Genomic DNA, 14,727 nt, shown 5'->3' with positions numbered 1-14,727 from the left:
ATGAAAACTAACTAAGACCCCAAACATGAAAAAGAAAGGAAAAATCAGAATTTCCACATCCGAAGAAACCAGCCAGATATTGTGATAGCCAGGCATAAGAGCAATTTGTGAAGAAACCCAATAAATACCTTTTTACAAGATTTATGTTTAAAAAGAAAGGCAAAATGGCACCCCCTTGTGTTGAATAAGTGCAGGTAAGCTATCTGTAGCAGCTGGCATTCGCAACCTTACTTAACTTGATATAAGCACTGTTTAAAAAAAAAATCACTACAGCTGGAAATTACTGTTGCTGATGCACTGAACACATTCGTATGACATTCTTCTGTTCATTATTTTAATGCAGCCATTAATCTGTTTGTGTTAAATGAATAAACACCTCCATTAAAATAGCGGATAAAGCAATATGAACACGTTAAGGAGTTCACTCACTAATAGCAACAGCGGTTATTTCTAGGCTTATAATAGTAAAAAGCTTACCTCTGATATTGTGCTCTTATTTAAATGATTTAAAATAAAATGTTAAAATAAAATCTTATTTTAATTCAACGTTGTCAACTTTTTAAAAAAAATTAAGAACATTGTGTAATTATGTTTGTTCTGATCTGCATGCGCCTGTGACTTCTGAGAGACCCACTCTGTCACAATAATAATACTCAAACCCAGAGACCAGCTCCAGGTGAAGAGAATTCCACTGTTCCAAACTACTTCTCAATCACTCCCATGCTATAGAATTTCCGATCATAGTAAAACACCTAAATATACAAATCTGGTCCCCAAACCATCTCCAGTGGCTCAGTTGGTAAGTGCACTGCCCAGTGTTGAGCTGAGCTATAGAGACCAGGAAGATCTACAGTCCAATCCCTGCTCTGTGCTACGTTCTCTGTTCTTGGCCAAGGTAACAGTAGGGCCCTTTAATTGGGCACAGCACCCCCTGTGGGGGGCAAAATCCATTGCTCCTTGCTGGAAATTGTATTTGTGTGGCTGTCACATGAGCTCAGATGTAAGGCCCTCCATTGACAGAAAAGCCAGTCAACATTTACTGCCTAAGCTCAAATGTGACGTGTGACCACTTTGGTGAAATATTGGAAGACTTTTGGCACACGTAGAACTGTACACCCATACAATTCAGTACCTTCAGGAGAGGAGGTGAGAACCTTGCTGAAAGAATAATGCTTTATTAAAAAAAAACCTGATGCCAAGCTTAAAATGATTCCTCACGTATCTGCTTCTGAGCGCTCAGCACTCTCAGGATAGTCATAGTTCAGCTGCAGAAAGCAGTACCCATTAGCAGTCTCATCATTCCAGTATGAGCTATGTGGTTGTGTCAGGTGTCTTCTGTTGCTTCGGTTTAGATTGAATTGCTGGACAATTAACTGACGTGTAGCACAAAGTTTCCTTTATAGGTTATTTCTTATCTCTAGTTTAGAGAAATCCTTTCTTTTAATTGAGAAACCTAGGTGAGAGGTCAAACCCATAATGCAGGCTGAAAAAATAAAAAGATGACGTAAATCTTGAAGTAGTGTTTAGATGACGCCAAGCCAGTGAATAGTCTATTCTAATCATATTATCCCTTGACAAAGTAGTCATGGTTTAATCCACGTTCATCAGTAAAGAGAAAAATAAAGCTCTTTGCAATATATAAATCAAGGGTGATGTTTCTGTATTTTTTTGCCTTCGTTTATTTTGCAACTTATGCCTCATCATGCGGGTCCCTGTCCTTACACAGTCAGCAATCGCCAATTGACCCGACTGTGAGATGTTCGTACAGAAGCTATTCAAACCCATAGCCATGCAGATAGAGAACGTTTTGTGTATGCTGAATGAATAATAGGGTTCATTGAATACAACAACAAAAAAATAGAAGAAAAATCGTGCCTGAACTAGCTGGGGTCTCAGGCTAATTTGAATTGATCTCAACAAAAGACCCTTAACTACTGAGAAAATGTTCTGCTGGAGATCAGCATTGCTGTCAGGTTAGAGAGACTCTAAAGGAAAAATATGTTAATTTTCACACTACCGACGTGCTGAGGTCCTAAATTATTTAGCGATTACGATATATTGTCACAACTTTCATAAAAGAAAATAGTGAATTCTCCCTCTATTTTGTACTTTAAAGCACATTGTTTTCATGAAAAAGAATTTGTTAAACCTTTTCTTGTTTGTTTACAAACACAGTGCAATCACTATATCAAATTGAAATGCATCACGTCACTTCTGCATAATGCCCCATTAACAAAAATGCTCTTTACCCTTTCAAAGAAAGGTTTGCCAAACATTTTTTCAGGAACACATTGCCTCTGTATAACGTCACTCTGATTTTATCAGGCTCTGGACATAAGATAGGTTTAATTATCTGATAAACCTATTATTATATATACCTTCTTAAGTACTATAATTTGCTTTCAGGTCCCTATTTTAAATTACTACTCTTTATTTCATGAGATCCAGTTAAATCACAAGCTATACTCATGAAAGTGTATCAGGTTCATGAACTTTCTCCCAAGTATCAGTGTAGATTATTCAAAGGGAACAGTAAAGTTGGCATTCTTCATGGTATTGAAGGCTGTCCAACAATGTGTTTTTTTAAATAACTAACTGTAAAACATTCAAATACTTAAAAGAAATTCACCTTCTCTACCTAAACACAATCTGGCCTAGAGCTTGTGTTGAATACTGGCTGATTTTGGGGCTATACTCAGCAGAGCAGGGATCCATTACACCGGATCCCCACCCAATTTTGAACTCACTCAACTTTCCACCATGATTTACAGCTGATGGCAGAAGCCGTTGCATTAAACTGAGGCACAGCAACAATGAGGTAATGTCAGCCGTTCCTCCTTCCTTCATTACCACCTCATTTGCGCTCAATAGTAATCACTCCTATTTGAAACAGATGTCCAGGGTTGCTAAGCACCGAGGACAAGGAGGAAGTAAAGTCTAAGGGGTCAATTTTAACTTTCGGCAAAGGTGGAAAACAGGCAGTAGTGGATCAACCACCCGCTATACACCCTAGCCAATATTCCTTTCTATTGAAGTCAGGGGTGAATAACGGGCAGCCGATCCACTTAAAACCAGGAAAGATGTGTAACGGGCGGTTAATCCGATATCGCCCATTTTACACTATCACCCAAAGTCAAAATTAGCCCCCTAGTGTGCGGTAGACAAAACCTGCATTAGATGCAAAGCTTTTATAGAGAGATATTAAACTCAGCATGATTTTTGTCCATGAGATCAATTCACACTGCTTGTCAGAATTATAACTAAAAAAAATCACTTGAGATATCAAAATACACAGGGTAAAGTTTCCGCTTTGGGCACAATCAGGAAATTGCATCCAAAATGCGCTTGAAATTGCTCTGGTTAGGTTACGCCTCAAGTTTCCGCTAAAATTCATTTGCATAATCACAAGCGTTAAATTTTCCATGAACCAGCGCAATCGGGCAGCGTAGTAGGACATAAGCACTTTTTTCCATTAAAAAGTATTCCTTGATTTTTTTTAAAGAGTGGTAACCCGGTACAGTTTTATTAATACTGTAGGAAATTCCTTATTTATGTGATTCTTGGACACTGGACGAATAGTCAAGCAGAGAAAGTCACCCTCACTCACGGTAGTTTCATTAATCAAAAGTAATTGTTTAATGATATTATCATTCATACGAGCATTCATGAAGCAAAATCAAACGATACAAATGACTTTCCTCTATAAAATCCCACTATACACTTAATAATTTGCAACGTTATTATGTAGTGACTTAACAATTCATACACACATCAGGCAAATCATTAATACTTTTACAATATTTAAATCTAGGATTTTGCTCATCAGGCCTGAAGGTTGATCAGCTCTTCAGTACTCGAGGTCCTCTTCTTCTTGCGTGATGTTCGACTGCAGTGTGCGTTCCTTGTGATTGCCGGGTGGTGAAGAGCCTGTTCTTCTCTCAAAGTCGTCTTTTTATATTGTTTTTACCAATAGAACGGAGGATTGGGGAGGGTCATTCTTCTTGTCCAATCACTCCCTGTTGCTGCACTTCATTAGTAACATACTTCAATGATTGATAGTTTAGGTTTTGATTATGTGACTGGAGACCCTTTGAGAGAGAAAAGATCGTGCGCTCAAACAATGGGTTGTAAAAGGCCCCTTTACTGTCTCTGTTTATGGCCTTTCATGTAGAGATAGCCCCTTACGTTTCTACACCCAGACATTTTTAATGGTCCTTACGTCTCCAATTTTGATTGCTTCATTGGCTTCAGATCCATTCCTTATACCACTTCACCTGGATGTAATACTATATGCTGGATGTAATACTATTTGACGTTTTACAAATCCCAGTTCTTTTGAACAAATTACCAGATAGGAATGAGAGGCCCATGCTTTTTTTCACACCTATCATTGCTTTCCTGATCCGAAGCCTTTGATGTATGTCCTTGTTGCCTTTTCTTATATTACCCCCTGCTGTGTTGAAAAGCTTGTGCTTCCAAAAGCCTGACAACGCTTCAAGTTCAATATTATCCATCTAGCTTATTTATTTAATAATTTAGATATCTATTCACAGTACAATGTCTTCAATCCCGAAACTCATACTTCTCCAATACCATCAGCGTCAGTGAAGGAAAAACAGGATTTGTGAGAACACAGTTTACCCATTACTGTGTTTGCAGGTTTTCAAATGTCTTTGTTTAAAAGGGGTAACGTTAACCCTTTCCTTCAAATGTCTTTTGTTAAAGAGGTTTTGAACCCCATTATACAGCTCAAAATGGATTTATCACCAAAATAAACATTTTAATAAGAGTGTTCCTGTGAGTAAACTGATTTCAAATCACTGAAAATGATTTTTAAAAAGTTATACTGAATCATTTAATAGTTTAGTTGGTGTACACTTGTCAGTTTCTCAGCAAATTAATTATTTTTGATATGAAAAAACTTTTAAAATGTGCCGACTAGTGTCTGTGTGCCTAAGAAAATGGGTGCAATTTGAAGAGTCTTCCCAAACCAGCACAATCGGTGGAATCTCTCAATGTCAACCTGGGGGCGTGGCCAGGTCTGTGTGCAGGTCCTGATTCTTCATAGCATAAAAGATTGCGGAAAACACGAGAGTAAGTGGTTTTGGGCGTAACTCATGTTTAAAATTTCCCGATCTTTTGCGCTGGTTCGGCCGATTCCGCATGAATTGCTCTGATATTACTGACAGAAACTCAACCCCATAATGCTGTGATTAACTATTAATGTTGCAAAACTGTTGAATTACTCATTCAAGATTGATTTTAGAATTTTAAATTGTTTCCTCCATGTGTCACTACCTCAAAGTTTTATAAGCACCGAATCTATCTAGAACTTGATGTGGAGATGCCGGTGATGGACTGGGGTGGACAAATGTAAGGAGTCTTACAACACCAGGTTATAGCCCCTCAACCGGGATCTTGGGTTCATGTCACGCTACATGTAACCCCACCAGCGAAAAAAAGTTATCTGTTTTTAATACAACTGGTCATTCTCTCTCTTTCTCTGCCTTTCGGATGTTTCTCTCTCTCTCTTTCTGTCTTTGTGTTCTGACCATTGTGTATTCAGTAGTCTTGTATGTAATGTTTCTCTGTCTGAACACTATTCAACTCTTTTGATTGCCTTGATAACGGGCAGTTGGAAAGATTATCTGTAATCACCAGGCATTGTTCTCTGACTATATATGCTGTACCTTTTATGGAATCCCACACTCACCTGACGAAGGAGGAAGCCTCCGAAAGCTTGTGATTTTAAATAAAGCTGTTGGACTATAACCTGGTGTTGTAAGACTCCTTACATCTATCTAGAACTGTTATTGTAAGTTCAAATTTTCAAAACCATTTGGTTCCATAGTTAGCCAGGGTTTTCTACTTTTGTGATCACCAGCCTGTAAATTTCCACTCATTAAAAGGTGGATGGCCGGAAAAAAGTGAATGAGCAGGAAATCTTGGCCAGGCAAACGCAGAAGCAGAAAACCCAAGCCCATAAGTTTAGATCCTATTTTAAATGTGCATTTGAAATGGTATTTAAATAGTGTGCAATTTTTACTTTGTAACACATCAGTGAAAGAGATTTTGTTGAAATGTTGCACTCAAAGCTGTGTTCTGAAGTGGGATGGTTTAAACATTTCTTCAATAAACTTAGCAGTCAGAAATAACATGCAGTGTTCTGAGATTATTCTGAGGAGGTGCTTGAAGTGTGCCATCAGAACCCATCAAAAAAAGCAAATACTCTCAAAGAATTCTGATTAGCATTAACCTCCATTCGTTTTGTTCTATTAATTGCTCTCATTTTTTAAAAAACCAAGGCATTCCCCCACTCCTAAGGCAGGACTGATGGTTTGGTGAGGCTGAGTGTGGGGCAATAGGTCTGGGAGAAGGCAGGAGGCCAGGCCAGGTTTAGGCTTATATTGAGAACAGGTTGTTAATTGGGAGGGGTCGGAGAATGACTCTGCGAGGGAGAGTGAATGGGGCCTGTGAATTGCTTGGGGACATGCAGTGGGGACTGTGACTCAGGACCGTTGGTCTCCCAGCTCTTCCACTGAGGTATCCTGTGGTAGCAGTTTCCAAGGTAATGGTAGTCTGTCGTCCTGTATAACTGATAGAATGAACTGCAACTGGTCACTGAAATTTGATTGGTCATTTGCTTGTTTTGGTTGTAGGATGTAATTGGTGAATCAGAATATTCAGAAAGGAGAAAATAACCAATTAGAAAGCAGAAAAAGCACAAATACTTAATTAATCAGAAAAAAGATAATCAGAGGCACTACAGTCATAAACAGTGCCATAAATATTCTTTCCTTAAATAGTGACATCACTGGAACGCTGGCTTGAAGAGATTACTGACCCCAACAGCATGTGGGAACTGAAAGAACATTAGCAAAGATACAGTCATTAATCTCGAGATGGTTCAGTATTATTAACTTTGTATGTTAATTAAGCTCCATCCGACCTCAAGTAATACATATCAAGCAGTATTCATCTATTCCTGCTGGTTAAACAAAAATATTAACACAATCATAAATCTTTGAAACTGCTTCTTTCGTAAAAAGGATCCTGATAGTGAGACTTCCTTTTGTAGGTTCCAGTATAAGCACCCACAGAATAAATGGACTATTTTACCAAAGATGAGTTGCAGGCATTCTTTTCATTTCATTTTTTATCAATGTAAAAGGCCATCATCACTCACTCATGCCTGAACGGTTTTTGAATTGTGGGTGTGCCACACTTGTAAAAGACTGTCAGAACATCAAAATGAAATATTTTCTTTCTCAGTGTAAGAATCAGGTAGAAAGACAGAAAAACAGATAGATTGAACAACAAATAGACAGCCTGAAGAATGCAAAACATAGGCCATCAAGATGTTATTCTTATAACTATCTAACTGAAAGAGTCAAGAAATAAGTATCAGTATTACTAAATCTCATGGTGTTCTGTTGTATGTTTAGTGAAAGATTAAACAGTCAAACTCACCTCAACAAACTCACCTGGACAAACATATGCAGAAAGCACTTCCTGGTGTTAGCAAGTCCCATGGTTTTCCCCAACATAGCCATTTTTATTATAAGTAAACCTGGTTGCAAGTAAGCTTTCTGTTCATATCAGCCTATTGCATATCAAAAGGCTCCACTGTACATGTGATGTATGGTTTTGTGATAGATTCTGAAATGCGTTTGCTTTTCTTTAAATTCACCATACATTATTGAAAGCCCTCTTGTGTTTTCGTTGCAGGTCAAGCACTGATGATGTTTTGCAGGATTCAGTTGGAAAAAAGGCTTTAAGCTTTGCTGGCAACAAAGTGAGGAGTACCATCACACCCTTATGTTTGATAAAGATATCATTTGACCAAAGACTGTCACGCCAAGTTTCCAAAAAAGAGTTTGCAAAGCCTCAGCCCCTTTCTTCTAATCTTCACCTACACTTCCTGTAACAATTGACCGTGTGGATTTACAGTATAATGGGTAATAGATATTTACTGGGGGCATGCCTTTTTCTGTGTCTAGTTGATTTGGTACAAGTATTCAAAGTCCAGCCAGTAACAGCAGCGGAGAACAGCCAACTTGATAAGATGTTACATCGTCGTGTGAAGAGAGGTTGGGTCTGGAACCAGTTTTTTGTGTTGGAAGAATACACTGGAACAGAGCCATTATATGTTGGCAAGGTATGAACAGAAAAGAAAAGTCAGATTCAAAAGGATAGTGATGTTAAACTCATTACCAGCTTTTTTTGAGCCCATTATGTTCCTACACTTGCCATCCAGATAGATATTTAACTAACATTGGATCAGCTGTGGACAAACAAGGCTCTCACTCTGCATGGACAAAACAACTAGAATAGCTTGTATTTACATAGTGTTTTTAATATAAAGAAACATGCTCAGGTGCCTCGCAACTAGACCTAAGGAAAACTGACACTGAGTCAGGAAGGGAGAACTTTGGAAGGGTGACCAAAAGCCTGGTTGAAGAGATGGGTTTTGAGGAAATTTTTTAAGTGGATGGAGAGGTGGAACATCTCTCCCCAAATCTTTGAGCTCCCAGCAATTGACGGATTAGACATCAGATGCTAATAATTAGGGGCAGCAGTTCAAATCACCAGATACCCAATTTTAACATTTTGTTTCGCTTAGCCATTGTTTACAAAAGTAAATGGGCTGTTTTTTTCAAACATAAATAGCAAATTCCATTGACAGATGGACAAAATATGTATGTATATAGCCATTTTCCCGCTCCTCTCCAAATATCCCCATTTTCATGGCCTGTAGCAAGTGAGTTGTTACTTGTTATGTTTTTGGATTCCTTTACACATTTTATTCTAGATATTTTTGGCTTCTGTGTTTCAGACTACTTGCATTGGTAAGCAATTACATCCTCAAGAGTGTTTTCATTTTCCCTGATATCTAAGTAAAATAACGTGCCTAGAATAATGAATAGAGAACCTTTTTTTAGATTACTTCTGCTACTGGTTCTATCCATAACTCCACAGGATCCTCCTTGTCTTCTGAAGGTGACAGAGTAACACAACACAGTTAAGGTTTTAACTGCCAAATAAAATTATTAAATCATAATGGAACAAGCGAATAGTAGCAATAATAAATCATATTTTTACAGTATCTGTTAAACTTTGCTGACTGCTTGAATAGTGGAAAGTACTACTTTGCAACTCTTATGTGTTCCAGTTACTTTTTTTCTGTGGTGATTCCCATTTCTTTTCCTCACCCAATGTAGAATTAGCTAAGACAGGTAACTTCCATAAAGGGGTTCCAGTCAAACCACCTCCCTTTGAAGGCTCTGGATCAAACTCATTGATAGGAACAAAGCAGACTGATACATCCATTCAAAACTGTAACTGGAGCTTCATGAATTTAAGTACCTGTCTGATAGATTCAAAAAGCTGTTAACTAGGTACATATCTGAACAAATCACACAGCATGTTTGTATTTAAATTGAATGACTTAGCTCCCCCCTCAAGCAAATTGCTGAGAGACCACCCAAACAATCATCGTAATAATGTATCGAATCAGGTTGGAACATAATTAGAATCTCTAGAATCAGTAACATGGGTTTTTTTGGGGGAGCAATATATCCCTGAACTGCACCCAGTGCTATTAAAGGAAATTTAAGTGCAGAGGTCTCTGACCTTCATTTGCATGAAATTTACTTTGCTGCACCCACTTAGGCACAGACGCCAGAAAAGCTATACAGTAAGCTCATTCACAATGCTATTTAGGAGCAAAATGGGAGTAAAAGATTAGTACCCATTTTCCCTTTGCATTGCACCCATTTTTGGGTGCTCTTTGGGAGCAGGAAAGAGGAAAATTAACACTAATATTTTTAAGACTCAATAGGGATCATTTTTAACTTTGTCACTTGAGTGGAAATCAATGGAACGAAAATCAGGCAGGTTCTATAAAGGGCGGGTGATCGCCTCTATCCAGATTACTGCCCAGTCATCGAAGTTGAAAATTACCCCCACAGCCCTTTGTACAAGTTCTCAACAGTATCACAAGACCGAGCATTCCACAGCAACAAGGGTGGGCATCGAAAGAGAAAATAATTACAAATGTAAATTTGTAAGAAACTCCTTGGCCCATACTCCTCTGACATTCCCACTGAAAGAGAAAGTAAGGTAGCAGGAGGCAGAAACATAGAATATTTGAAGAGATAAATGTGGAGGTGGAAAAATCAATTATAATAAAACCAGCTCATGATTCTGTAATTATAGCTTCATTCAGACATGGACAAAGGAGAAGGTTCTGTCAGATACATCCTCTCAGGTGATGGAGCTGGCACTGTTTTCACTATCGATGACAGCACTGGAGATATTCACGCTGTACAGAGACTAGATCGGGAGGAGAAAACTCACTACACCCTGCGTGCACAGGCCTTGGACAGATGGACTGGGAGACCAATGGAGCCAGAGTCCGAATTCATCATCAAGATTCAGGATATCAATGATAACGAACCAAAGTTTCTAGATGGACCTTATTTAGCCAGTGTTCCTGAAATGTCCCCTATGGGTAAGAATCAACCTTGTGATAGCTTCTTCAAAGAAAATGGTAATTCGAGAACATTCCTGCATATGATTACTATTATAATCATAAAATCCAGCACACAAGTCACACATTCAATTCGCTTTGTGGACATTGCAAGTATAAGAGTGAGGACAAGTTAGGCTTCTCCTTTTAACTGAATCACAGCTGCTCATAGAAGCCTGTTTACAAGCTTTTATTACCAAAAAAACACTGCTGGTTATTTTGGAAAAATTCAATAAATAGAAATACACAATGGTGATTTTTAACAAATCAGCAACTACTGTCTATCAGATTTTATGGTATTGCACAACTTACAAAATGTTTTATTATAAATATTAAATATGTCAAAACAACATTTAAAAAATGACAATGGAATGGTTTGACAATAATGGCTCTTCCATTGATATCTGTGTTTTTTCTAATCTGCCTTCTCGTTGATATGGTGATGGTGCTTAAAGGCCAAAGAAAGTCTTTGAATGAAAAGTAATCTTCCTTTTAATAGCAGAAAATAAGAAACTTTTTTAAAGCATACTTTTTATCACTCTCAATGACATCAATGATGGGAACACCCCTTATGTCCTGAAGTAGCTCCATTACAAACAACAAGGGAAGGGACTTCCGACTGGCCTTTAGCAAGGTTTCCCAAGCAGCTTCAAAGGTGCCATCAGGCTGATCTGGTGTTCCTCTCTCCCCCCACTCCAGGACACATGGGGGAATTTCTGTAATTGATGTCACAGGAGCAGCCAAGCAGGAACCCTAGTCAAGTGTCTCCATGTCAGTGATAAAATTGACTTTTTTTTTTAAAAGTCTTAAAAACTACTGGCACAATTGTTAATAAAAAAAGTATTTTGAACCAAAAGTACTGCCCAAGACTTTCCTTCCACTTTAAGAGAAATACAATGGTTTATGATCTGTAGCAATGAGAAAAACATTAAAATTTAACATAAAAACAGAAAGTACTGGAATTTCCAGCATTTTCTGTTTTTGGTTTCAGATTTCCAGCATCTGCAGTATTTTGCTTTTGATTTAAAATTTGACATGCCTATTTGCCTACTATTGTCTATCCTTGATAGTCCTCTGACTTTCTGCACACTTGTGGGTAACACTATCCCAACTACAATAGCGTTTCATCTAAAATTCCCTGACCTCATAATAAGGGAGTGACTGAAGGAGAGCACTCTCGTGTCCCCCTATAAATGTAAACATTAGATATTTGTTGATAACTGACAAAACATAAAACAAAGTTCAATAAATCACAAGTATAAAAATAAAACATACTGTTTTCCTAGTGGTGCTGGTTCCTAACCTACAGGTCTTTACTGTAAAGCAGCGTTTCCCAAACTGTGGGGCGAGAAAAGGTTGGAAAAATAAAATATTTTCAGAAGAAACGATGTTGAGGTGTGTCCCAAAGTGAACACTTTTGCCGTGCTCCCTACACCCTACACATGTGCCTCCCACACACACAACCCATTGGCCATTTGCCGGAGCGACATCATTGTCATTTCTTGGGACTTCCCCGGTCACGTGAGTGGATTGTTGCAATCTAAGGCAGTGTCCCAAACCGCTACATGTGTAGGGTGTAGGGAGCACAGCAAAAGTGTTCACTTTGGGGCACACCTCAACATCATTTTTTTCTGTAATTATTTTATTTTTCCAACCTCTTCGCGCCCCCCTTTGAAACCTTTTACAGCCCTCCGTCCCACAGTTTGGGAAACGCTGACTTAGATGAAGGAACCGATTGTAGTGTATCCAAGTTTGCTGACGATACAAAGCTAGGTGGGAAAGTAAGCTGTGAGGAGGATGCAGAGTATGCAATGGGATATCGACAGGTTAAGTGAGTGGACAAGAAGGTGGCAGATGGAGTATAATGTGGGGAAATGTGAGGTTATTCATTTTGGTAGGAAAAATAGAAAAACAGAATATTTTTTAAATGGTGAGAAACTATTAAATGTTGGTGCTCAAAGAGATTTGGGTGTCCTTGTACATGAAACACAGAAATTTAACATGCAGGTACAGCAAGCAATTAGGAAGGCAAATGGCATGTTGGCCTTTATTGCAATGGGGTTGGAGTACAAGAGTAAGGAAGTCTTGCTGTAAATGTACAGGGCTTTGGTGAGGACACCTGGAGTAGAGTGTACAGTTTTGGTCTCCATATCTAAGGAAGGATATACTTATCTTAGAGGTGGTGCAATGAAGGTTCACTAAATTAGTTCCTGGGATGAAAGGGTTATCCTATGAGGAGAGATTGGGCCTACACTCTCTGGAGTTTAGAAGAATGAGAGGTGATCTCATTGAAACATGTAAGATTCTAAAAGGGCTGGACAGGATAGATGCTGACAGGATGTTTCCCCTGGCTGGAGAGTCTAAAACTAGAGGACATAGTCTCTGTATAAGGGGTCAAACATTTAGGATTGAGATGAGGAGGAATTTCTTCACTCAGAAGGTTGTGAATATTTGGAATTCTCTACCTCAGAGGGCTGTGGATGCTCAGTTGTTGAATATATTCAAGACTGAGATCGATGGATTTTTGGAATCTAAGGGAATCAAGGGATATGGGGATCGGGCGGGAAAGTGGATTTGAGTTCGAACATCAGCCATGATCTTATTGGATTGTGGCACAGCCTCAAGGGGCTGTATGGCCTACTCCTGCTCCTATTATGTTCTTATGTCCTTAAAACAGATATTTTTAGAGCTTATTTCGGCATCCAGTTAAAATCCCATTACTTTGAGTTGCTGAACTTTGGGAAGCCCTCTCCACTCTATCGTCTGATGAACAAAGCAAGCTCAATATCCACACCGAAAGAATTACAATACAACGTTACCAACAATATAAGTAAATAAATCTGAGGCATATATTAAATACAGTATGGGGGCGAGGCCATATAATCCCACCTTATAATAAGTCTGCTGTTCTGCCACGTGCAGTAAAACAAAACAGTTTAAATCACATAGTTCAGCATCAGTTCACCCCAAATGATAGCCACCCGTCAAAAGAAAATAGCAAAAATGAAATTAAAATGCATCCCTCAACAAACCCCATGGCATTTGTTACATAGAAAATCAGAGGCTAGGGTGTGTTTCCATTATATCACTGGTCTTGAGATCAGGAGGGCGATTTTAACTTCAGGTGGACATTAGGCGAGTGGTACAATTGCTCGCATTGCTTTCATGATATACAACATCACCTGGGCCAATGAAAGGCCCTGTAACACACTCTGTCCTTTGTGTTATCCTATATAACTCACGATGATCCACACAAATCAATCATGACTGCCTCACTCATGAGTATGAGGATTTTCCACTTTCGTGCACAAACAGATGGTATCACAGAATGCAGCCCCCCAATGCCTATGTAACAAAAATAGAATATGACTTATTTAGTCTCCATCAGTGGCCGTGATTATTTAGTTACCTTCAGTAAAACAAAATCTAAAAGTAGAATGTCCCTACTCAAAAAACACATTTTCTATATATCTGCTACAGCTTTATATTTGTGTGAAGAAATAAATTGTCTGAAATACATATGATTGATTGCATGAACGGTGAGGAAACATCCCAAATATCCTGCCAGGGATAAATGTACCTTAAAAGAAATATAGCCAATGTAAACTACTGTAATCAAAAACCCTTCTGTTCACCTCTAATGATCAATATCAGTGGTAATAGTCTGTAAATGATTTTCACACACCATAAATATTACACTGCTTCTACAACTACTTTTACCATGACTTAACATCTTGCAATTAACTCGGTCGGGCCACTAAACTTCCAACAGCTTTTCAAAATATGCAACTTTTCCAATGTGTACAAGATCTACACAAAGTGGGGCTAATTTGGACTTTGTGTGATAGTGAAGTCAATGGAAATAAAAATCGTGAGAGATGTAAAACAGGCTGCCGATTCCCTATCACCCGTTTTACACTGAGACACAAGGATAAAATCACCCTCAGCGGGTTTCTTTAAATTTGCAAAACTGATAAATATCCCACTGTACAAACTCTTCAAAAACTGCAATTTCCAATGTGACAAAGCCATGTGTGTATCTCATCTCTATGCAGGTACCTCTGTAATACAGCTCACAGCTAGTGACGCTGATGATCCCACATACGGAAACAGTGCCCGGGTGGTATACAGTATCCTGCAGGGACAGCCATACTTTTCAGTGGAAGCGAGGACAGGTACGCAATAACTTTTTCATC

At 38.6% G+C, this 14,727-nt stretch overlaps 1 protein-coding gene and 1 long non-coding RNA gene across 2 annotated transcripts in view; one reads left to right on the top strand and one right to left on the bottom strand.

Annotated features, from left to right (window-relative positions):
- Positions 1-3,660: 3,660 nt before the first annotated feature.
- The window catches only part of LOC137339159 (uncharacterized), a 48,727-nt gene continuing 37,660 nt past the window's right edge, over positions 3,661-14,727 (bottom strand). The window contains exon 3 of the long non-coding RNA XR_010966621.1: positions 3,661-4,088. This is a non-coding gene — a long non-coding RNA (uncharacterized lncRNA). The remainder of the gene's footprint in view (positions 4,089-14,727) is intronic.
- Positions 7,733-14,727, top strand: part of LOC137339123 (cadherin-20-like) — a 54,049-nt gene continuing 47,054 nt past the window's right edge. The window contains exons 1-3 of the mRNA XM_068001874.1: positions 7,733-8,158; positions 10,219-10,513; positions 14,587-14,706. Of these exons, the coding sequence (XP_067857975.1) occupies positions 7,955-8,158; positions 10,219-10,513; positions 14,587-14,706 (619 nt within the window). The 5' untranslated portion in view covers positions 7,733-7,954. The remainder of the gene's footprint in view (positions 8,159-10,218; positions 10,514-14,586; positions 14,707-14,727) is intronic.

Source organism: Heptranchias perlo, chromosome 2 (genome assembly GCF_035084215.1).
Source record: "Heptranchias perlo isolate sHepPer1 chromosome 2, sHepPer1.hap1, whole genome shotgun sequence".
In the NCBI taxonomy this organism is placed as follows: domain Eukaryota; kingdom Metazoa; phylum Chordata; class Chondrichthyes; order Hexanchiformes; family Hexanchidae; genus Heptranchias; species Heptranchias perlo.
This window is presented reverse-complemented; position numbering and strand designations above follow the sequence as displayed.